Consider the following 25,107-nt stretch of genomic DNA (forward strand, 5'->3'; position numbering starts at 1 on the left):
AATGGAATCATACAATATATGGTCTTTTGTGTCTGGCATCTTTCACTAAGCATAGTGTTCCCAGGCTTCATGCATGTTGTAGCATGTATCATTACTTCATCTTTTTGTATGCACTGTAATTTTTTAAAGGATGTTTCTTGAAACAAAGATAAAAGCTAAATATTCATTAATAGAAAATTTTGCTATTCTTGGAGGAGAAAATGAGACAAAATATTCAACATAGAGATTTGGCTTGACAAATAAATATTAGTATATTGATGAAAAGTAAGAAAAAGTTTAAACCCAATAATTAAGAACAGACAACAAAAAGCTAATGGGAACATGACATTATCATCAATACAGAGGTTTTTCTTTATAATAGTGAAAATTAAGGTATATGTTGAGTTAACATGTTATGATTCTTAATTTGATTTAATTTTTTATTATCAGGCAAACTTTTTGCTTTTCCGAGTTGACACATGCCTCTGTCAGACAGAAAGAGAAGAGCAAGAAGGAGCACGAGGCTGCAGCTGAATTTAGAAAGTCAGAGGTGCTCTCATAGCCACATGAGATGAACAGAAGATTCCTTCCAGTAGGCAAGAGAGCAGAGTGCAGACAACAGATGTGAGAAGGTGCTCATAGCTGTTGAGCTCCAGCATCCTTGTGCTGAAGAAGGGGCGGTGCAAACATGATTGACGTTCACAGGGAATATGAAAGCACCGGGCTTCTCCCCAGCAGCTTGTCACACTGACCTGCACCATCTCTCGACTGCTCGTGGGGTTTCTGTCAACTAGTGCTGGAAAGGACAAACTGTTTGGAGAATAACACTTTATTGTGACCATGCCAGAACCCACTAAGAAAGAGGGTAAGATTCATCCCTAGATCTTTATGTTGTACTTTTTAATAAAGCATGTTCTTTTTTTTTTGCTATCTTCAAAAAATATCTAATTTCTTAAAGAGACTATAAGATAATAGAACACTGTGACTTAAGGAAAAGAACCTTTAGAGTAAAAAGACCAGAGGGTAAATATAGGAAGAGTATAACCCATTAAAAAATATCTGATAATGGTCATTTATGAAGGAACATTAACTAAAATGATCAAATTAGAATTTTATCATTAGTTGCAAAGAATCCTTAAAGTTTAATTTTCTTAGGTTCAGTCCCAAATTTTTCACCTGTATTTACAGTTTGTGGGGAGTGGGAGGAACTTGGAATGTTTTCTTAAATAGTTAACAAATTTGTTCAAGATTTCAAAAAAGAATTTGTGACATTTCCCAATTTGCTATATTTTTCTCCTAGAAAGACATTTAAAATATGCAGATGCAGTTATTTTTTGGTTTTATCAGTTTGGAGCTTTATTAATTATGTATGACATTATTGTAATCTTGCATGGGAAAAAAATAAAACACCTGGGTTAAAGAATATCTTTGAATGTCAATGACAGACTGTGTTCTTTAATGAGATTTATTGTAGGTAATTTCATAGTAATCATTTAAAAATAATTAAGATGAAAATAATCTTCATTAGGAAAAATGCTTCCTCCAATAAACAGCTTCTCCTATCTATGAAAAATCAATATCTTAAAACTACTTATTAATAATATAAACAAGCTGAAATTCAAAATTACTAAAATAACTGATGAAAAAGACTAACAGCAGAAATACATTGAATTTAATTTTAAATGGTAACATCTTTTAAAAATACTTTTTTCATTTGTTTTAGTCTTCATTAGTGCCTACTAAATCTTTGTTTTTCACTTTTGCAAATAAAAGCAACAAACTGACAAACATTAGCAGAGAGCTAGAGAGCATAAAAATGGTATTTAGCTTTCTTTTTCATTTTTAATTCTAAAAACTGCTTTTAACCATTATTTTGAAGAGCCTTGAAAAAAATGCTAGATGTTGAATCCAAAGTTGAAATACTAACCAAATTACCAAAAGTTTTGAAATATATTTTCTTTATGTAATTAAGTAACCAGTGTTGACAGGCTGTGGTGATCAGTTTACAGGTTGGCTTTACTTAGTGGCGGAGGGCATTGATGGATGAAGTCTTCTACCCGAAATAACCGCACCAAATGCATGCATTAATATGGGAACTTAATCCTGACTATCAAGCAGCGAGTCCAGTCCCTGCTGAAGTGTCTTATTTGTAATGCAAATGATTTACTTGTGTATTAAGTGTCCTTTTCATCTGATCTGTCACTTGACTAGCCTCTTCAAGGCTTATTTGGATGAAATGCATTCTATGTTTCCTGACTGAGGACAGAATATTGTTCTAATTATCCTGCATTTAGTGGATGAATTTGCATGTGTTATTTTAAAGCCTATTGGAAAATGACAAGAAAAGCTGAGAAACTAAGAGGTAATATGAAGAGCTGTAGAGCCTATAAAGCCAATTAAATTATTTGGATTGCTAGATGTGATAAAGTTTTACTTTTTATCTGACAACTCAATCTGATCCATTTTACTTTTAAAGACAATGAAACTAGCGAGACAGGAGAAAAATATATCTTTAACTTCAGCCCTTTCCCCACCCCACCCCCCAAAAAACCATGTATAAATTTTGGTTATAAATCAACATACATACCAAAGTGCCCATAATCTTTTGCTATAAAAGCACTGTGGATGTTCTGTGTAGGAGTTGCCCCCAGCACAGTAATTTTATACTCAGATTCTTTGGTTAGTTTAAATTTGGATGGTGGGGAGTCGGGATAAAAAGAAAGTTACTGATATATTTAAAATCCTTTGAGGAAGTACAGGGATTTTTTTGGTTTCCTCAGCAGCAGAACTGATTTTTAAAGGAACTACACCTTGAAGAGTTTTCTTAATGAAATCATTGCATTTTTCTGTTGTTTACATCAGAAACGTAAGGAGTATGGCAAGTCAGGGGCTATTCGGGTCCTTACACCTTCTCCCAATTAATGTCATTTTTACTGAGGTTGAACTACCTTGGCTCAGATGGCAATGCAGGAGACCCGGGTCCAATCCCTGGGTCGGGAAGATCTCCTGGAGAAGGCAATGGCACCCTACTCCAGTACTCTTGCCTGGAAAATCCCATGGACAGAGGAGCCTGGTAGGCTACAGTCCATGGGGTCGAAAATAGTCGGACACGACTGAGCGACTTCACTTCACTACTTACTGGGGTTGGTTTCGTTCCATTTACGCATGCCTCTGAAAGACAGCCTCAAGAATAAAATGTGCTGCCAAATCAGGTCTACAGAATTCTTTCAAACTATCTGCAGAATCATCCCCATCAAGCAGGTTTCTCCAGCCCCTATGGATCTCCTTACATGTCTTCCTTAGCTGGAAGAACGATCCCCAGGCAGAGCATGACTGCCTGCTGTAAATCTTGATGACACATGAGCTGCTTTGACCTTCCCAGGATCCAGGAGCACTGGACAACTCCTCAAAAGAGGCCGGGTTTTCAGCACCTGAAAGTGCAAAAGATGTCTCTCTCAAATGCCTCCCAACCTGCAGCGGCCTAATTCTAGGAGCTTCAGGTTTGGTCTTGGGAGAGTTGGTCCTTCTAAGGAGAAGGGGGAAGTATGGTTGTACCTTTAAACCTCATGGAGGGACTCTAATGGAAGTAATTAGTCAACAGCCCTTACTTAGACCCTTCAGAATGTTCTAGATGGCTCAGTAAGCTCTTTCTGAGAAATAAATATTTTTAAGGAAATAGCTTCCCTGGTGGCTCAGACAGTAAAGAATCTGCCTGCAATGTGAGACCCAGGTTTGATCTCTGGGTTGGGAAGGTCCCCTGGAGAAGGGAATGGCAACCCACTCCAGTATTCTTGCCTGGAGAATCCCATGGACAGAGGAGCCTGGTGGGCTACAGTCCATGGGGTCACAAAGTGGTGGACATGACTCAGCAACTAACACTTTCGCTTCACTTGCCTTTGTCCTCTCCACCTCTATGTTGTATATTTACTCATTGTAGAACTATACTATTTGTACTGCCAGTTCCAAAGAAAATATCTGTCTTACACTTTAGATTGATGCAGATCTGACACCCAGTAAAAGTAAGGTGTTCTAATCAAATACTGAGAAGGAAGTTTCAGATTTGCGGGAATCTCCCAGGATGTCTTGCTGATACATTCATTTACCTGTCATCAGTTAATTGAGTGCTTACTATGAGCTGGTTGCTGGGATTTCAGAGATACATGCAACATGGTCTCTGCTCTAAAAACCCTCATGGTGAATTGCCCCTGGGTCTCACTGAGTAAAGAAGTCATCTTTTGCTGAAACTCTCTTCTCCTGTCAAAAAGTGCTTTATCAACATGAAGTTAGAAACATGGAAGAATCTTATGCTATTAATAATATCTTTGCCTACAAATCATTTCTTAAGAATTTTTGCTCTGTTCAATGTAATGATTAAAATCATAAAATCTGGTTCTTTAACATATTTAAACAAATCATTAACTGTCAGACTCTATAGAACCTAGAAAAATTCTTTTCTAAAACACCAAGTTAAGGTGTTAATGTGAATATCACTTTTTGTAATATATTAGGCCCTCTTATATTTCATGCACTTAACTTGTAGGAAAAAGGCAAAAATTCCTTATTGGTCCTTGCGGGTCATTTAAAACACTTTGTGAGTGTCATAGTAGATTTCTCATCTTCCTTGTAAGATCTTTTGTTGAAAACTCAAACATATGGCAAAACATACCTTCATTGATGATACGCTTTAGGGGCCATTCCAATAACTCCAAGAATCAAAAATATGGCATTGTTGCTACAGATTCATTTGCTACTTCAACATGCAATATCTATCTATCCTATCTTGGCCTATTTCAGTAAGCTTAGGTGGGAACATGGTCATGGAGAATAACTTTTCCAGTCCATAGGAGCTTTTCCTTTGCTACTTCTTTTTCTTGGTCACTAGAAATTTCACTACATTTTAGTGTTCTGCTAAACCCCAAACCCGTCTGAATGCAAAGCAGCATTCATTACCTCTTACCTATTTCCCAGCATCACTCAAGGCTTAGTCATCATCAGAAAAGGAGCCTTGGTGATGGGAAACCTCCCTCTCATATATACTCCTTGACCTTCAGTTTCCACCTGGATGAGACTGGATGGTCTGTTTCAAACACCAAAGTAAATTTGTCTTTGGAGAAGTCATATTACATATAGAATATTATTTTCCTCTCAAATCAGAGAAAAGTAGGGACTCCTCTGGTGGTCCAGTGGTTAAGACTGTGGGGGCAGGGGGCCTGGGTTTCATCCCTGGTTAGGGAACTAGATCCCACATGCAGCAAACAGGACCTAGCGCAACCAAAACAATGAATAAATATATATATTTTTTAATTAGGGAAAAGTGCATTTGTTGAAACTAATGAAAAGAAAGGGAGAAAGAGGGAGGAGGTATTTGATTGAGGGCGGCTATTTTCCTCCAAACTTCATGTGGTTCATTTAGGCCACATTGAAGATTTGGATGAAGAATAAAGAAGTTGCATGAATGAATGCCAATGTTTCCCCCCACCCCCACCCCGAAAAAACTTTGCCAGGCTGTACTGGCCATGCACAGTGTAGATTTGAGCTATCTGCTGTAAGAAGGAATTCTCTTGGGCTAACGCACGCTAGAGGGGCTTAATACTTGGCAAAATCATCCCTTTTCAGTAGCATGCTTTTATGACTGTCTGACTGCACCTGTTAGGAAGATAAATAAAGGACTGGCCAATTCTTTCCTCTCAAGCGCCCTAAATATATCTCTTAAAAAAAAAAAAAAAAAAACTTTGAAAAAACAAGCTGTATCTTTGTTTCTCATCCAGTAAGTCTGAAGAAGTCTCCCCTAGGCCTTGCAAAGAGCAGGGGTAAAGGAGTTCCTGAGATGAACAAAGGGTAGGCTTTCTGGCTAGTCTGGATCCCAAGAGAAAGGAAAAAGAGAAAAACATAATCTTTGTTCTCTCAACGCCACACTTTATTCTGGCCTGCGATATAGCCTTGAAACATTTTAGATTCCTCGTGAACACACACTTCACAGAGTTCTCTTATTTTTAGCAGTTTAGAAGTATTCCTGAATTTGACATGAATGTTAGCATAAACTGCCCAGGCTGAAGTTACTCTAAAGAAATGCTTGGACTTAAAAATAAAGAAATAAACCATCTTTTAAAAAGCTTGAGTGAACATAAAATGATGTTTTTGTAATCTTTTTGGAAACTCATAGATTCTTCCTTTTAGAGAGAACTGTGGGAAGAGGCTGCCGTGAAAGGAAATCGAATGCTGTTGTTTTACAGCCCTAGAAAGCAGTTTTGTTACTTTTGCTGAAGTCTCCTATGATTGTGTAATTTAAAATTTACTTTTCAACTCTTTATGGCCAAACAGAGGAATTTTTATTGTTAATAATTACAATTTTATCTGCTTGCCTCTTTAATTAATCTATGAAACCTATATTCAGAGACACAAAATACTCTTGGCAGCCCATGACTTCGGTGGTAATTCTAGACCTCATTTCTAGACATACTTGGGTGTGTTAGATAATAAAGAACAGAATTAAAGTTCTAGCAATAAAAAATAAGCAGAAAACTTCTAATTTCATGTGTGTTCCTGCAGAGATATGACCATGTCTTTTTCCTTCTTCTTTTTTTTTTAAATCTTTATTTATTTATGGCTGTGTTGGATCTTGGTTGCAGCATGCAGGCTCCAGAGCATGTGGGCTCAGTAGTTGTGGCCCATGGACTCAGCTGCCCCACGGCTTGTGGGATTTTAGTTCCCTGGCCAGGGGTCAAACTGGCATCCTCTGCGCTAGAAGGAGAATTCTTCACCATTTGAGCCACCAGGAATGTCCCCCATATTAGTTCTTGAGGGGGACAGATGTCTTCTATGGAGTCCTTAGCTTGTTCAGAATATTGCTGTGTGCTCAGTCACTGAGTCATGTCCAACTCTTCGTGACTCCATGGACTGTAGCGCATGTAGGGAAGCCTGACTAATACGCAGAAAGGTAGTTATTGAAATACAGTGTTTTTGAGTTAGGTTAATCACGAAGTAGGTATCGCTTATTCAAGAGCAGTTTCCTAACATTTAAAAGCGTAGTGATTAAGGAAAACGAAACTATGAAAAACAAGAAAAGACTTTGTCACTTAATTTCCTGTGCGTGTGCCTGCTAAGTCACTTAAGCTGTGTCCGACTCTTTGTGACCCTACAGACTGTAGCCCACCAGGTTCCTCTGTCCACAGAATTCTCCAGGCAAGAATACTGGAGTGGGTTGCTGTGCCCTCTTCAAGGGAATCTTCCTGACCTAAGGATCAAACCTGCATTTCCTGTGGCTCCTGATTACAGGCAGATTCTTTACCACTGAGCCACTGGGGAAACCCCTTAATTTCCTACATGCATGCAAATTGTCTCGTATTGGAGAGGAAGCATCTGTCCCCACAGCTTTTTATAAAGACAGCCCCCAAATATCAAAGTGATGACACTGTCACACCCAAATCTCTTCTTTGTGGATAGGCCCAATTATAATTTACAGAGTATGTTTGTTTTGGACAGCCACTCAGACAGAAAATAAGCCAAATTTTCAGGATGTTCCCATGCAAGGGGCAGATTAATTATGCACTTTTACATGCATTTTCAGAGTAAAGTTTTAGATTCTATCCAACTGGGGTGTGAAGTGGTTTATTTGGCAAAGAAAAAAAGACCAGAATCATTTAATCCCACGTGTATTTTTCTCTCTAAATTGAGTTCCCAATAAGGTAACTGAAATCTGACATTCATTATGCCTTTCAAGTCTGAACTCCACTTTGATAAGATTTTTGCCCTTTTATACTGCCTAAGAAATCTTTTTATGGACCAGTTTGGCACATCAATACAACACCCAAAATTATGTTTATCTCTATGTCAAATCTTTTAATTTTGTTTTTTGACTTTTACTTTAGATATTTACAAGAGCTTGGGGTTCAATTTTTTTTTCCTTTTTCTTCAAATCATCCAGTTTTTCCTCTCTCTGTGTGTGTATGTGTTAGTCACTCATTTGTGTCCAACTCCTTGAGACCCCAGGGACTGTAGCTCGCCAAGCTCCTCTGTCTATGGAATTCTCCAGACAATAATACTGGAGTGGGTTGCTATTCCCTTCTCCAAAGGGTCTTCCCAACACAAGGATCGAACCAGGTCTCCCGCATTGCAGGCAGATTCTTTAACGTCTGAGCCACCAAAGAAACCCAGTTTTTCCTCTAAATAGCATCAAATCTCTAAGTTTCTCAGGAATTCTTTGCTTGCAGCAAGTATTAGCTTTCGCCTTCTATAAAATTTTATATCTCTTGGAACATAATGTTCTGCTTTTAACTAAAAATTCACCGTATTATATAATTCTACAATTTAATTTCTTATTTTTTAAGTTACATGTCTCTAGACTTATTCTTCATCCAGTATGTAGTTTGGCTTTTTTCTTATGTATACTAGGTAATATTCATCATTAAGCACAGTGACACAAAGTTAACTATTCACAGAACATTCTAGACAGCTCAGATTCCTGCTGTATCATGAATTGAGTTAGTTACATTTCACATGTCTCAGTTTCTTCATCTGTTAAATGTGAATAATAATAGTAACTAGCTCACTGTTTTTTTGTAAGAATTAAATATTAGGTGAAAAGCTGAGAGTAAACCATTAGCATGTAATAACTTAAGTCCTTTCCTTCTAAAGCAGCAAACTCAAAAATTTTGTTGAGCCTAAGGTATTAAATGCCTAAAGTTTAATATAAACTTTGAGGGCATTTCTGCCAACACATATCAAACACTGTAAGGTATGTTACAACCACAGTTCACCTCTCTGCCTGGTGTTGATATCTATAATATGGTCCCAAACAGCCGTGGTTATGATCATAGCCATCACTGCCACCACCATAAGTATTTCTCTCTTTTTAGACTTGAAGTAAAATATCTGTGCTTTCACCCATGGAGGCTCAGATCAGAGGCCTACACTTTAGAGCGTCTGTGGTGTTCACGCTGAAATGTGTCATGTCCAGCTGGGGGTCCCCAGTTGTTAGTGAGGTGGTGATAACCATTGTGGGGGCATGGCCTTTTCCACATAGATGAAAGAGTCACCCTGCACAGTTGAACATGTAACTGTATCCTCCACCAAGGGCTATGAGGCTTGGGTGTGGGGGGTGGGCATTAAGATTTCTCTTCCCACCCAGGGTGCTATTGGCAGGTGGGGAGTTTTCCTCTGGTCTGAACATTTCTGAGATAGCCACATAAAGAACTCTCCATGACCGTGTATGAATATAGTGGGTGATTGACTGAGTGGCTGTGTTTACTGCTGTGGAATTTTATTTTTATGACCCCACCTGGCATCAGGCCTGTCGTTCCTCTATTTTTAAAAAGTCACCCAATGTGAGGCCCAGCAATGGCTTGGGAAAGGCCTGTAAGTGGTTTATTCTGATAACCCTATAACCACAGAAGAGTGATATGATTGTAGGGATGGTCTACTCAGGAGCAGACCTGTCAGGGAAAGACAAAATGGGATGAAAGGGAGAAATTGTTAATGATTCAAGTCCCTTTTGACCTGTGCTAAATTTTTAAACTTCAGCTTGAGGAAAGCTTCTTCTATACCACTATACCCACCTAGGTTACTCCCAGCATCACTTTGTTCTTACTTTAAAATATATTAAGAAGAACAATAAAGAGACAAGTAATCAGATCTTAGCAAAAGATCTCATTTTTATCCAGCCCCATGTTAAGAGCGAGAAGCAATTTGTTGCTCTGTGATAATCACCAGACTTTAATCTTCCTGTGTGGAATGATATCTTAAGTTAAAACCATGTAATTTGAACAATGGAAGAGCAAGTTAACTAGGAAAGGGAAAAAACCCTGTGGATTCAGGGAATTTCCATCAAGTTAACAAATGAGTCATTGAAAATTTACTACTTGATGTACAAATAGACTCCACCTATTCACAACCTTAAAATATAGTCTTTGGGGATATTCGGCTACAGTAAATATTAATAAATATTAAATTGACTGAATCAAATTTTGAATAGCTGGAGTTGATGGATAGTAAATATCTCATTTTGTTCTTGAATCTTATTATTTCAACCAATTTGGATATAAACAGACTTAAGATGTAATATGTTACTCCTTGTTTTGCAAAACAAAGAACAGTGGATATAATTTAACTTTGTCATTATTTATAGATATCAGTTATCTTACCACATAATATCCACAGAGCTCAAATTATTTGTCTTTTGTTAATGAAGCCACATTGGTTTGTATTCTGAATTTGTGTCCAACTTTGGATGGCTTTCCTGTTTCATCCCTTGCCAGAAGGCTGCTGTCTTCTTTAATTACTCTTACTAGTCAGTGTGTGAAGCTGTCCCCTTCTCTTCCCTCTGTTGTTTGCTTTGGATCCTGGCCAGGTCAATAATCTAGTTGAGCAGGACTACACTGCAGAGTACCCCATTTAAGGAGGAACTCATTCTCAAGGTCGTGCAAATGTAAGGTCCAGACCTGAGTGTCAGTGCCTCTGTAAGTGATGCGCCCTAGTCACCTGGCTCCCCTCACCCTAGTTCCAGGTCCAGGGCTGGGGACCCAGGTGAGAGGTCTTCTCTTGGGAGTAAAGCATTTGAGCTCTGAGAGTGCTGGGGCGAGGAGCTTGAGACAATTCATTTTGCTCTTCAGAAGTCCTTATAATTTGCTGATCAGCAGCTGTTATCTGGATAAGTAAGGTTGTTAGATAGCTGAATTCTAAATAAGGGAGGTGATACTAGACAATATCACTCTTTTGTTCCTGTTAATTATGTACACTGTAGAATAAGTTACTGCCTCCAAATCACTCTGTGGCTTTTATTTTGACTTATTCACTCATTTTATTAAGCAAGGCTATGGATTTTTCCTAAATGATGCATATGACATGAGTTTATTTTTTTTAACTATACACACACAAAATAATTTTCAAAGATTTACCATAAATTCTAAATAATTCTCAAACTTTTCAGTCTCAGATCAACTGGCCTTCAGTAATTGCTGATGACATTAAAAAGTATTGTTCATGTGACTCTATTAATAGTTACTGAATTTGAAATTAAAATGGATGAACTTTTAAAGCATAAGAGTACAAAGCACATGTTCTATTAGCTGTCAGAGTGTTAACATCATCACACATTATATATCTTTTGGAAAACTCCACTGCCTGTGAAAGAATGAGTAAAAAAGGCATAAAATGTCTGAGCATTATTATGAAAATAGTTTTGACCACATGGACTCCTCAAGAGGATTTCAGGGGCTCTTGGGGATCCCAGATCATACTTTGAGAATTTCTGTTGTAAGTCAGTATATAATTGCCTCTAAAAAATGTATCAGTTCAGTTCAGTTGCTCAGTCGTGTCTGACTCTTTGCAACCCCATGAACCGCAGCACGCCAGGCCTCCCTGTCCATCACCAACTCCCGGAGTTCAACCAAACCCACGTCCATTGGGTCACTGATGCCATCCAACCATCCCATCCTCTGTCGTCCCCTTCTCCTCCTACCTCAATCTTTCCCAGTACTAAGGTCTTTTCGAATGAGTCAGCTCTTCACATCAGGTGGCCAAAGTATTGGAGTTTCAGCTTCAACATCAGTCCTTCCAATGAATACTCAGGATTGATTTCCTTTAGGATGGACTGGTTGGATCACCTTGCAGTCCAAGGGACTCTCAATAGTCTTCTCCAACAGCACAGTTCAAAAGCATCAATTCTTCAGAGCTCATATATAATCCCCCCTTAAATTCCAAGGTATAAAATCCAGACCTGTGGCCCATAGTGAATAGAACAAGAGACAAAACAATCATATAATTGTGAAAACATTAAATTACATCTAATTTGTGTACGAAAATCTTGATCTCTGATGCATAAGCAATATGGTCAGTGCAAATCCACCATCATTCCTGTTTGCTAATTTTTTGGTGGCTTTTATGATTCATATAATCAAAACTTCTCTAAGTGCAATGAATGTCCCCATGCAGACAATATTTTATATTAAAGTGGTTTCCATTGTGCTGTTATCTAGGCATATGAGAGATGGGCTGTGACATGACTTGTGCCAGACGTCACTATCAACAGTGTTTATTGTATATTTAATCCAAAAGAGAAGACAATGCTATAGTACCAAAAGTTGCAAGAGTTGGCCAGATAAAACCTTATTTACCACAATGTTTGCAATATATAAAGCATTCACATATTTTATTTCAAACCAAGAATTTGACTTTTAGGGAATTTCCTGGTGGTCCAGTGGTTAAGACACCGTACTTCCACTGCAGAGGGTGTGAGTTTGGTCCCCGGTTGGGGAATTAAGATCCCACATGCCATGTAGGGTGGCCAAAAGTAAATAAAAATTAAGAGGGGAAAAAAAAAGAATTTGACTTTGAGAATAAGAAATAATAATTAAGAATAGCATGCAATTTTCTCCTGCACCCCAGGTTACCAAAGGATGGTTTTAGCACATTTGTTTTATCCAAAAAAAGTGACAGAAAGCCACATAAACACAAAAATAGACGTTTAATGATAACAACTGTTATAATGTGTTCTTATTATCTTTTCTATGCCTATTAACATATTCATATAATGTAATTATGCTCTCTGTGCTGTTAAAAGCCTAAATTAAATTGCACATGAGGGCCTATAAAATAATTTTTAAGTAAATCAAACAGTATATTATTTAAGCAGTGAGCCCATGGGAGGAAGAGACCTGGGTTGTTTATATCATTTTGGTGTATAGACACAGAAAGAGAGGCAGATTAATGCCTCTTATTAAAACTTAGCATTTTTTCCTCTTTAATGTATTGACCATGGAACCCTTGATTATGCAAAATAGAAGTAGACTGCACTGGAGGGAGCCAACCATTTATGGAGTACTGGGTGCCTAGTCTTTCAGCAGAGACAAGAACCACATATGGGCTGTCTCTTTCATAGCGGCCACCAGTGCCCGTCAATTAGAAGGCCCTGGCACTAACTGTGCGGGCCTGCCATTGGCGGCATACCTGTGCTTCTTACAGTAGGTGGTCATAGGAAAAATCCACCATAAATAGATCAAGCCCTTTGAAAGCATGTCAGTGTAGCAGAGGGAAAGAAAGGCTATATCCGTGAATTAGGGAGGATCAAGGACAGCCGCCCTTGCTGAAGGAGCCTTAGTCGCTGGGTCAGAGTCTGGTTGATTTTTATGTTGTCCATGAAAATATTTCCTGGGTTTAATTTTTTAGAATATACAGATTTCTCTCTTTCTTTCAATTCAAAATTATTTAAAGACAACAACTTACTTAACCCTCCTTCTCGAGTCCATCCTGTTGGTCTGTTTTCCAGTGGAGACAATGGGGACAGATGGATGAGAGGGACAAAAAGCCAACTTTATTCACCTGGAAGCAAAGTCCCACAGAATTTGCCTTTTTTTTAAAAAAAAGTTGAATTTGTTACAATATTGCTTCTTTTTGTTCGTTTGTTTTAATGTTTTGGTTATTTGGGCCACAAGATAGGATCTTTGGCCACAAGATAATTTTGGCCACTTGTAGGATCTCAGCTCACCAACCAGGGACTAAACCCACACCCCCTGCATTGGAAGGCGGAGTCTTAACCTCTGGGCAGCCAGGGAAGTCCCTGCCCTTTGGTTTCTGAATAAGCAGAAATATAGCAGCCATTGGAGAAGGAAATGGCAGCCCACTCCAGTATTCTTACCTGAAGAATTCCATGGACAGAGACACCTGGTGGGCTCCTCTTTACAGTCACAAAGAGTCAGACACAACTGCATAAACAACAGACAACAACCTCAACAGATGCCCATTTGCTCAGATCTCAGAAATTAGGGAGCTTCCCAGGCCTGTGTTTCCTGACTGTTGCAACATGGTAAAGCTGGGTGACAATGGGATTGGCATAGTTGGCTGAGGGTTATTTGCTGAGAAAACTAGCCTACATTTTGAAACAGGGAATCCTTAGAAAGGCAAGAGGTGGTAATTTTATTTATTCATTTATTTGACTTCGCTGGGTCTTAGTTGTATCACACGGGATCAAGCTTCTAGACCAGGGATTGAACCTGGGCCCCCTGCATTGGGAGGTCAGAGTCTTTGCCACTGAACCATCAGGGAAGTCCCCAAAGGGTGTTTTGGAGGTCAAAACTCTGGTCCTAATTGCTCTTTCAAGATAGAAGGTATGTTGACAATAAGAAGAGTCTAAATGATGAAGCTGGGTGTGTGCCTGGGAAAAGTCAGCCAGCGGAAGGGTCACCAGCGGGAGACATAGTGTACCCTGCGGGTAAGGCAGACGAAGAAAGCTGCCCTTGGAGTGCCAGGGGATGGTTCTTGATTTCTTGGCAGTGAGCAGAAGGGGCTTTTGTGTGGGTAGAAACAGCCTGCCAGTCAACTATATTTATAGAGCACCTGCTGTGCGGAATTTGAAAAGGAGGAGGAGACAGGCCTTGTCCTCAAGAAGCTTGTGATCAAAGAAGTGCATGTACTGTGAACCCATTACCACTCACAGTCATGTTTGGAATGGGAGAGGATTCAGTGATACTTAACGGCACAGTCTGAGCCTCCTTTTTCAAAGTGTGTGTCAAGGACCAGCAGCACTAGCATCAGTGGGGGGCCAGTTAGACATGCAGAATCTGGAAACCCCCCACAGATCCCCAGAATCAGAACCTGCACTTGACCAAACCCCAAGGTGATCTGTGTGCTCACAGCAGTGTCAGGAGCACCAGAAGGACTATGGAAGTGCTGAGTCTCAAATATTTCGGGAGAGGAAAGCCTTCTGGCTTGGTGACTAAACCGGTAGAAAAGCCACTTAATTTACCTCTGAGATTCTTAAACACGGGCATCTCATCTTAGCTACCTTTATAAACCCCATCCTTGTTAAATTCATAATGAGGCTCAATATTCCACTTGTGTGGGAGCTTCTTTCTACAGTCCCTAGTCAGTGGGAGTACAGTGGAAATCGTTGTGAATGAATTATTGTTATAGAGGCAGCTAATGGATTTGGGGAACGTGCAAATGATTTCTGGAGGTGTGGACAAAACAGGGCATGACAAAGCCTGTCAGAGACAGACATATGAGTAGGAGAGATACATGAAAAGTTGTGGGTTTTTTTGTTTTTTTTTTTAAGGCAAAAGCGGAGATGTCTCAAGGCCCCAAAATATACCTGTAGTGGCTTATTTTCAGACTAAGTCATGTGCTACTTGGCTCTCACCATTCCTGGTTCCTCATCCCTTCAGGTTTAGAACAGCTGGAATTCTTTGTTTTAAATGCCTTGAAATCTACTGCGAGTTCATCTTCTTATGCTTTTTGTTCCATCAGGATTGATTTGATTGATCAATTTACTTAATTGTGCAAACTCTGTAATGCATATGTGTGTGTGTTGTCTGTTAAGTCGTGTCTGACTCTTTGCGACCCCATGGACTACAGTCCTCCAGGCCCCTCTATCCATGGCATTCTCCAGGAAAGAATACTGGAGTGGGTTGCCATTTCCTTTTCCAGGGGATCTTCCTGACCCAGGGATCAAACTTGAGTCTCCTACATTTCCTGCATTGGCAGGCAGGTTCTTTACCTCTAGCGCCACTTGTAGAACTCATCAAAATATTAATTATTACCATTTTACAGTAGAAGAGTGAGGGGCCTCCCTCCTTTGTTTAATTCTCAGATGCTTCCTCAGATGCCACTCCAATCCCAAACGTGGTCGAAAGTGATGTAGCCCATGAAACAAGGCAAATCTCAGGAGGTAGCATGTGAGGAAAGACAGGAGTGTCCTTCTCGCAGGTGTGTCATGATGAAATCGTGATCATAATGTGAGAACTATGGAAAGAGAGAGAAAGTATCTATGATGTTTACTGCATTCCCTGTCCCTGCAGGAACCCCTTCATTCCTGCCAGCAACCCTTGAGATGAGTTCTGTTGCTATTTCCATTACTCAGATGAGGAAACTGAGGCATATTCTACTCCCTGGGGCAACATCTAAATGAAGTGATGTGGCCTTGACCATCAGACCAATCAGCTCAGCAGGGGAAAACGCAGTGAAATCTCTGCAAAGTCCATCAGCCCGTTTCTGCCTCCACAAGAGTGATCAGCTGAGAAGGGAAGTTCACTTCCATCGTGAAGAGGCCAGGCTTCCTAGTGGCTCAGACGGTAAAGCGTCTGCCTGCAATGTGGGAGACCCGGGTTCTATTCCTGGGTCGGGAAGATCCCCTGGAGAAGGAAATGGCAATCCACTCTAGCACTCTTGCCTGGAAAATCCCATGGACGGAGGAGCCTGATAGGCTACAGTCCGTGGGGTCACAAAGAGTCAGACACGACTGAGCGACTTCACTTTCACTGACTCAAGCAGACCTGGGTCAGAGCCCGGTTCTACCCTTCAGGGTCTGTGGGACCCCACAGGGCCTCAGTTCCCATCTGTAAAATGAGGATAATGATAATACAGACTGCAGAGTGTTGTAAGGTTGGTAGGAAGTAATATACACTAGGTCCTGCATGCAGTGAGTGGCCAATGCATGGTTGTTATTTATTTATTCCTTCACTGGCTGTAAAATAATGGGGTTTCTATGATTTTAAGAAGGAAACACTCTGGGTCTGCCTACTCACCAGGCAGACATGAGTTTTCCTACTTCTGTTTGCCACAACTACCCTAAAAATGTGGGTCAGAGGTTAAAGCGTCTGCCTCAAATGCAGGAGACCCGGGTTCGATCCCTAGGTCAGGAAGATCCCCTGGAGAAGGAGATGGCAACCCACTCCAGTATTCTTGCTTGGAGAATCCCATGGACAGAGAAGCCTAGTAGGTTACCGTCCATGGGGTCGCAAAGAGTCGGACACGAGTCAGTGACTTCACCTTACCCTAAAAATGCACAAGCAGTAATACCCTATAATGTTTCTGTAGTTCTGAGTATCTGACATAGTTGACTGTCAGTGATGGGTGAAATGTGGATTTGTTGGAAGTTGAACTAAGCCCTTTAAACTGTCATTTTGGTTTGTTTTGGAGGCTGTTACATAGAACACTGGGGCTACAGACATCACAAAAATGAAGAATACAGAGTCAGGGCATTTTTACAGTTTCAGTGTCAAGAAACGTTCTCTTTTGTTTATTTAATTAGAATTCACCTTTGGCCTTTTTTCCAAAATAAGATTTTAAGCAACCACAGCTTTCCTTACAAAATGGGCCTTTGTTTACAAAGATGTTGAGAAAGCATGGCCAATTTGATAGTTCACACAGTGACAGAAGACTCCCTTGTTAATTTTTAAAAATCAATTCATTTAAAGTGGTTTTAGCAATAAGAAGAGGTACTAGGGAGATAGGAAAGGAATCAAAAATCCCTGTTTTTGTTTAGTTGAGAGGAACAGGAAACATAAATATATGGGACTTCCCTGGTGATCTAGTGATTAAAATACTGCACTTCCAACGCTACAAGTGTAGGTTCAATCAGTGGCTGGGGAGCTAAAATTCTGCATGTAGTGAAGTGAGGCTAAAAACACCCCCAAAAAACAAAAAAGAAACACAAATATATGGAAACAGCTGGAAAATAATTTTTTTCCAGTTCATAAATATTTATTTAGATTTCCCTTAATTTCTCTCAATAGTGTTTTATAAAGTTCTGCGTAAGAATTTTGCACATTTTTAATTAGGTTTATTCCTAGATATTTTACTTTGTGGACTTTATTCTATAGTAAAATAATGGTTTTTTTTTTTTTTTACATTATTTTCTAACTACCTCCAGCCTAGCAACCTTATTAAGGTAACATTATTTTTAAATATTTGTTTATAGATTCAGTTGAATTTTTTTGTGTGTAATAATTCCATCTAAGAAATAATAAAATAATTTTTCCTCCATTGTAATACTTCCACATATTTTTTTCATATCTTACTGCATGATTTAGAAACTGTTATATAATTAAGGAATAAAGAGTGTATTATGAGGTGGTCCAGAATGCCTCCAGAATAAAGAAGGGGAACAGAATGGTATAACCAGCTCTGAGAGTCTTTAAGAGAAATGTCAAAAAAAAAGCAGACCAAGATTGCCAAAGAATAATAATGGTAATAGTTACTGCTGCAAATTGTAGGGCTCTCTCTACATGCCAGGAACTGTGCTGTGCATTTTACATAGGATTAGCACCCTAAGAGCTCATCTGTCTTATTATCCCTATTTCATAGATGAGCATGCCAAGACTGACAGAGATTAAGGAATTGTCCTCGGTTATACAGCTCCTAAGATGTAGAGTCAGGGTTCGAACCTAGGTCTGTCTGACACAGTTACACATAGAGAAAAAAACAAAAGGTCAGTTGGGGAGAAGATCATCACTCTTTGCAGTGGCAGAAAGGTCAGAAGGTGAAAAAAGAAACCAGCTCTAGAACAGAGGGGCCACCAGAGTGTAATGAGAAGAGGGAGTGTTAGGAGGTGCCTGCCAGCAATGGCTTTGACCTTTAACCTGAGGAGTGTAGACCCAACCTAGTAGGTAACGGGCACCTTCATGAGTAGAGGAACAGGCTGAAAGACAGTGAGAGCATAGGTGAACCTGCCATCATGGGGAAAATAGATTAGAAGGCAGGGAAACTTGTTTTTATCTCTTCATGTATTTTTTAATCAGAGTATAATTGCTTTACAATGTTGTGCTAGTTTCCACCATACAACATGAATCAGCCATAGGATTACACATGTCCCCTCCCTCTCGGAGAAACTTGTCTTAAAGGGAGCCAGGAAGAGGTCCACAGGCATTGGATGACAATGGCACCGTCCAAAAGATAGAGTGTCAAAGATGTTGGCTCCTCACTCTCGGTATTCTGATATCCATGTGCAGCTTCAGCTCACCCAAAGCTCAGAGGTCAATATTAGATTTCCATTGCCACAGTCAGAGCTCTGAAAATAAAATCCTTTGACGGAGGATTTCATCTCCGGGTTGACACTGGCAGGAAAGATCCTTTCCATGACGTGGCAAAGAAACGAAAGCGTTTCTGGTGTGCCATCTATGGGACGCTTGTGCTTTCACCGTATCGCCAAACCATGTCACATCCTGCACGTTATCTTCTGTCTGTCTGTACGGTGATACGTCTTTTCTCCTTTGGTTATATTTCCCCAATAGTAAATCGCAATATACTTGCTTATGATCATTTGGATGAAAATGCAGTAATTGTGCATTTTAAGCAGTAAGTTGGAATTTATACCCGGCACAAAACATTAGTGATGAAAAAAGACGTTGCTGTCTCCTGGCAGCCCTGCATTCCTCCTCTCTTCATTTGCTGCTCTTGCAATGCAGGCTCCTTCTTCTGTCTCTTCCCAGCCTGCCTATACTAAAACGGGGCACTGATGATTCTCAGACCAAGCTGCTTGTTGCGAGGTATTGTCCTCTTTGCTTGGAAAGAGCTCCTTGTGGGGAAACAATGTGGAAAATCATAGATCTGGACAAAGCTAAAACTCCCGGAATCCCACAATATGCTTCTACTACAAAAAATTTTCTTCGATGTTTATTTATTAAACAAAAAGTAATTTTTTTAAAAAAGATCACCTTCATTAACTCTCTTTTCCTGCCCTAAAGTAGGAGCAGCTGATTCAGATACCCATCACTAATTCCCTGTTCTGGGCATCCATAGGGATTTAGCAGGGGAAATTCTATCCACATTGTTCATAAGATATGCCTTTAGCTACTTGGATATATATTCTTTTACTTTACTGGAATATAATTGCTTTACAATGTTGTGTTAGTTTCTGCTGTGCAATGAAGAGAATCAGCTACAGGTATGCATATACCCTCTCCCTCTTGGATCTCCTTCCCATCACCCTGGACATATATTCTTCAGTAGAAGTTTCTTTAACATACTTTACTGCCAGATTGCTATAATCCTGGGTACCCAAAGCCAAGTACAAAAACTCAAAACCAGAGTCCCGAGAACTCTGGATAAGTATAGGCAAAATATCTCCAGGCATACAAACTTCCAAGAATGACTGTGACTATGAGGGAGGCTAGTTCTCTTTCCCAGTGAACAGTGGTTTACTTTATGACAAGAGGAAGTGCTGCAAAGCCAGAGGACTTTGTTCCCATCATCATTCAGAAAGAGATGATTCTGGTGGTGATGCTGTAGTGCTCTTGCTGTCTGAGGAATCTGGGGTCTCGTTTTCTGAACACCTGAGGTTCTAAGGGACATGCTCGGTACTCACTGTGTCTCATTTCAGCCTCACAGCAACCCTAAACATATGAGATAGGTATCGTGTCCATTTTTCCAGGGAAGGGAAACCGGCTCAGTGCCATTAAATGCTCTGCCTGCTGCCCAAGAACATAACTAAGTAGAAGGACTTCTGGAGGCCCATTTCACCCAGTCTCTGTCCATTACTACACTCTGCCTCTCCTGGAAGTCTACATATCTTCAAGCCACCTTTAGGTCCTCACCTCATGCCATACACCAAAAGACAGTGTGCCTTGCGTTGATGCATTTCCTCCCTTGTCAGTCTCTGGAAGACGGAGTTGAGCAGAGCCTGGAGCTGTGGAAAGTAACTTTTCTCAGAAAAACAGAGACTGACACTTCCATTACTCTTTTCATTTCTAGAAAACGAAGTGCTGGCCCCAGCTCCAGCTCCAACCCCAGAAGGTGAGTAAAAAATTACAGTCTTGCGTGTTTAGTCTGCAAACACAGAACGTCCATCCCAGCGTGATTTGTCCTCCATGGAAGCTGTGAGTATTAAGCTGACTCCTGGCTGTCACGGGTTTGTAATCATAACTGTACCTTGTGTTTATATAACTTTCTTATGTTAATCTGGTTTGGATGGCACATCATACACTTATAAAACTTATGAAGTTAAGCCCAAGTTCTCATGCTCATGCTTTCTCGTGGAGGCTGAGTCTCCAAGGGGCTGAAGGGTTGACCGTGCTTTTTCACACATAGCTAAAGGTAAACAGAGCTAAAGGTAAACATATATTTCTCCCTTAGCCCTGGAAGATGAGCAGCACTCTCCTTACTTGAACTGTGTCACCATCAAGAACCTCCAGAAACTCCCAGGGGAGTTTCCAGGAAGGAAACTTGGTGGCCTCGAAGGCTCAACAGCAAAAGCTGCTCCAGTCCCTAGTACTCTGTTGTCCAGCAGGTGGCAACAGATAACAAGCAATAAAGAGTTCCAGCGACTTTGGCAGGTAGAGGGAGTGTCTAGCAACACAAGTGAAGCCTGCTTTTTTTTATCCAACACCCAAGGAAGAGAATGAGATTGGAAGAATGGCAAGTTCAAATGGAATCTCCAGGACCATTTGTCTGCCTACTCAAATGGCCCCCACGGTGGAGGCAACCAGAATTGCATGCATTTTCCTACCCAGATGGGCCTCCCTGGTGGCTCAGACGGTAAAGAATCTGCCTACAATATGGGAGACCTGGGTTCAGTCCCTGGCTCGGGAAGATCCTCTGGGTGGAGAAGATCCACTGAAGTGGCTACCCACTCCAGTATTCTTGCCTGGGAAATCCCATGGACAGAGGAGCAGGTTATAGTCCACAGGGCACCAAAGTGCTCTCTCTCACAAGATGAGGAACTGGAATCCAGTAAATAATTAATCACAGGATATTATCCATGTGCCCTAACCCTTTAGAAGGATACAGAGCTTACTGATAGCTGTGTGCAAATATACTGTATTTAGAGTGGAAGAAATCTTAGTAGGAAATATTTCCCTGTATTCAGTTTGCTTACAGCCAATTAGATAATAAAATATGGCCCAGAGAACAATTAAGTAAGATATACTGGTGGCTCAGTGATAGAGAATTCTCCTGCCAATGCAGGAGATGCAGGTTCAATCCCTGGGTCAGAAAGATACCCTGGAGAAGGAACTGGCAACCCACTCCCGTATTCTTGCCTGGAGAATCCCATGGAAAGAGAAGCCTGGTAGGCTACAATCCATGGGGTCATTAACAGCTGGACATGACTGAAGTGTCTTAGCATTCATGACAAATAAATGAAACAGCTTCAGTGCCATTTAGTTCAAACAGGGGCAAGCTCAAGTTTAGTCTTCTCTCAAACCTACGTGTGACTGTCTTCTTAGGAAGTTCTTTGGTATGTTTTCTCCTTGCACATACAGTTTTATGTTTTATTTATTTTGCCAGCACTGAGGACGCTGAGAACCTGCAAGCCAATACAGATATAACCTTTCCTTTCTCTTCTCCAGATCAGCAGCTGTCACTGGACCACTGTAAAGCTTCCCTTGTTATGCCGTGTTTCATATTTATTGTATAATACTGACCCCCTGTTCCTAAAACAAATCTTCTCCCAAACTCTGCTAAAATTATCCATATTAGTTCATTCAGATTCAGATGTCTATTCATCAATCAAAAAAAAGAGAGAGAGAGAATTCATGGTTGAAACAATTCTTTTCTTGCATAAACCATAAGTCAGACACCATTTGTAGGTATCTAAACTATTGATATACAATTTTAATTAGAGATGCAAGCCAGAGGGTCTCAACTGATAAAATCTGATGTTTCGGCTCTTGTGTTACATTTTTTTGCCACACAAATTAACCAAAAAGATTCGAAGAAGGTTCTTCAAAAAGTCTATCCCTTTTGGCGTCTAAAATGAAGTGATCAACATTTTATACTCATTCCATACCAGCATGTTATAACATGGTCTCAGCATAGCTAAGCTATTTTAAAGAAATCTGTATTGCATGTTTCTATGTGTACTTTTTTCAACATGATCAGATTTATTAACTGTTTTTATTAAAAGTTTAATGTGACTCTACATTATCATTCTTCAATTCATAATAATTCACATATAGTGTAATAAAGGAGTATGCAGCATCATTTCTGCCCTGTTCTGTTGTCATTAATTTCTTGATTCCCTCTTCACCTCATTGCTCATCACACAATTAAATGCTTTATTTTAAATACTTTATAAAATGTGCTTGTACTTATCCACACAGAACCAAATAAAGAGAAGGAGGCTGGAACTGCACCAGCAAAAGGTGAGTTGAAGAGAGGAAGACTGAGGATGAATTCAACAAAGTTAGAAGCAGAAAGAGCTTGGTCATGATTGCCAAGGAGGCCCCATAGAATGTGTCCGAATTAGTTAACTATGATTCCAGATGTCTATTCATCAATTTTTAAAGAGAGAGAGAGAGAATTTATAGTTGAAACAATTCTTCTCTTACATATACCATAAGTCAGTCACTGTCTGCAGAATTCTAAACTCGTATGATTCTAAATGGAGAGATACAAACCAGAAGGTCTCAACTGATACAATTTTATTTCTTGCTCTTGTATTTATTGCCACTCAGCTCAATTGAGAAGATTAATATGGGCACCCAAATATTTCTTTGAAACCACTGTACAGTTGTAGATTTTATCCCCGACTTTTTAATATTATCTAGAGGTCTGAACTACTGGACTTCAAACTTTCTTAAAATGTCTGTCTATTATTGGAGTCTAAAATGAGGTGATCCGTACATTATGCTATTTCCACACCAGTATGTTGTAATATCAGAGAAGGCAATGGCAACCCCCTCCAGTACTATTGCCTGGACAATCCCATGGATGGAGGAGCCTGGTAGGCTGCAGTCCATGGGGTCCTATAAGTAGGACACAACTGAGGAACTTCACTTTCACTTTTCACTTGCATGCATTGGAGAAGGAAATAGCAACCCACTCCAGTGTTCTTGCCTGGAGAGTCCCAGGGACGGGGGAGCCTGGTAGGCTGCCATCTATGGCGTCGCACAGAGTCGGACAGGACTGAAGCGACTTGGCAGCAGCAGCAGCAGCATGTTGTAATATGGTCTCAGCATAGCTAAGCTATTTTAGCAAAATCTATTTTGCATGATTTTATGTACACTTTTCCCCCAAGGTGATCAGATTTATTAGCTGCTTTAATCATGTTTAATGTGACGCTCTATTGTAATTTACCAATTTGTAATTCATGTATAATAAAGGAGTACATAGCATCATTTATGCTCTACTCTGTTATCATTAATTCTTCTCTCCCCACCTCCACCTTGTTGAAATGAAATGCTTTCTTTAAGATACTTTATAAAATGTGCTTGTACTTTCCACACAGAACCAAACAAAGAGAAGGAGGCTGGAACTGCACCAGCAAAAGGTGAGTTGGGGGAGGAGAGTGAGACTGATTTCAACAAAGTTAGAAGCAGAAACAGTTTGGTCATGATTACCAGGGGGCCCCATAGAATGTGTCCTTATTAGTTAGCTATGATTCAGATGTCTATTCATCAATATTTAGAGAGAGAGAGAGAATTCCTGGTTGAAATAATTCTTTCCTTACATATACCACAAGTCAGACACTGCAGGATTCTAGACTCCTGTCATTCTAAATGGAGAGATACAAACCAGAGGGTCTCAACTGATACAATCTGATGTTCTTGCTCTTGCATTGTATTTATTGCCACTCAGCTCAACTGAGAAGATTAATACGGGCACCCAAATATTCTCTTTGAAACCATTGTACAATTGCAGATTTTATCCCTGACTTTTTAATATTATCTGAGGTCCAAACTATTGGACTTCAAACTTTCTTTAAAACGCTGTCTCTTGTTGGAGTCTAAAATGAAGTGATCAAACTTTATACTGTTATCAAACCAATATAATATGGTCCCAGCATAGCTAAGCTGTTTTAGCAAAATCCGTTTTGCATGATTTTGTGAACACTTTTTCCCCAAGATGATCAGATTTATTAGCTGCTTTCATTAAGTTTATATGTGATTCTATAATTCCCCAATTTGCAATTCATGTATAGCATATTAAAGGAGTACATAGCATCATTTATGCTCTATTCTGAGGTCCTTAATTCTTCTCTCCCCACCTCCACCCCATTGCTTATCACACAATAAAATACTCTCGTTAACGTATTTTTTAAAGTGTGCTTGTACTTTCCACACAGAACCAAGTAAAGAAAAGGAGGCCGGAACTTCACCGGGAAAAGGTGAGTTAGAGGGAGGGAGAGTGAAGCTGAATTCAACAAAGCTAGAAGCAGAAAGAGCTCAGCAATGACTACCATGGAGGCCCCAAAGAATTTCTCTGCAGTGTTTCATCAGTGTGGTTTAGAGTTCTTCCTTGGCATTTTATCCGCACAACCTAATCAACATTAATGACAAATGGTGCTTTGATCAGTTTTCATCACATTTTCAAAAGAAAAGCAGCAATGATACTATCACAAGAACTTGCTGTGATGCCAGCAAATTTATTAGTAGTTTCCAAGTTCCCATGTGCATGTGAAGGAAAAGAGATGTCTGGTCT

At 39.9% G+C, this 25,107-nt stretch overlaps 1 protein-coding gene across 2 annotated transcripts in view; it reads left to right on the top strand.

Moving 5' to 3' along the window:
- Nucleotides 1-698: 698 nt before the first annotated feature.
- The window catches only part of MYBPC1 (myosin binding protein C1), a 94,957-nt gene continuing 70,548 nt past the window's right edge, over nucleotides 699-25,107 (top strand). For both annotated transcript variants that reach the window (XM_052639660.1, XM_052639661.1), the window contains exons 1-5: nucleotides 699-844; nucleotides 20,440-20,481; nucleotides 22,788-22,829; nucleotides 23,915-23,956; nucleotides 24,752-24,793. In XM_052639660.1, the coding sequence (XP_052495620.1) occupies nucleotides 820-844; nucleotides 20,440-20,481; nucleotides 22,788-22,829; nucleotides 23,915-23,956; nucleotides 24,752-24,793 (193 nt within the window). In that variant the 5' untranslated portion in view covers nucleotides 699-819. The remainder of the gene's footprint in view (nucleotides 845-20,439; nucleotides 20,482-22,787; nucleotides 22,830-23,914; nucleotides 23,957-24,751; nucleotides 24,794-25,107) is intronic.

The sequence above is a fragment of the Budorcas taxicolor genome, chromosome 5 (assembly GCF_023091745.1).
Source record: "Budorcas taxicolor isolate Tak-1 chromosome 5, Takin1.1, whole genome shotgun sequence".
Classification (NCBI taxonomy): domain Eukaryota; kingdom Metazoa; phylum Chordata; class Mammalia; order Artiodactyla; family Bovidae; genus Budorcas; species Budorcas taxicolor.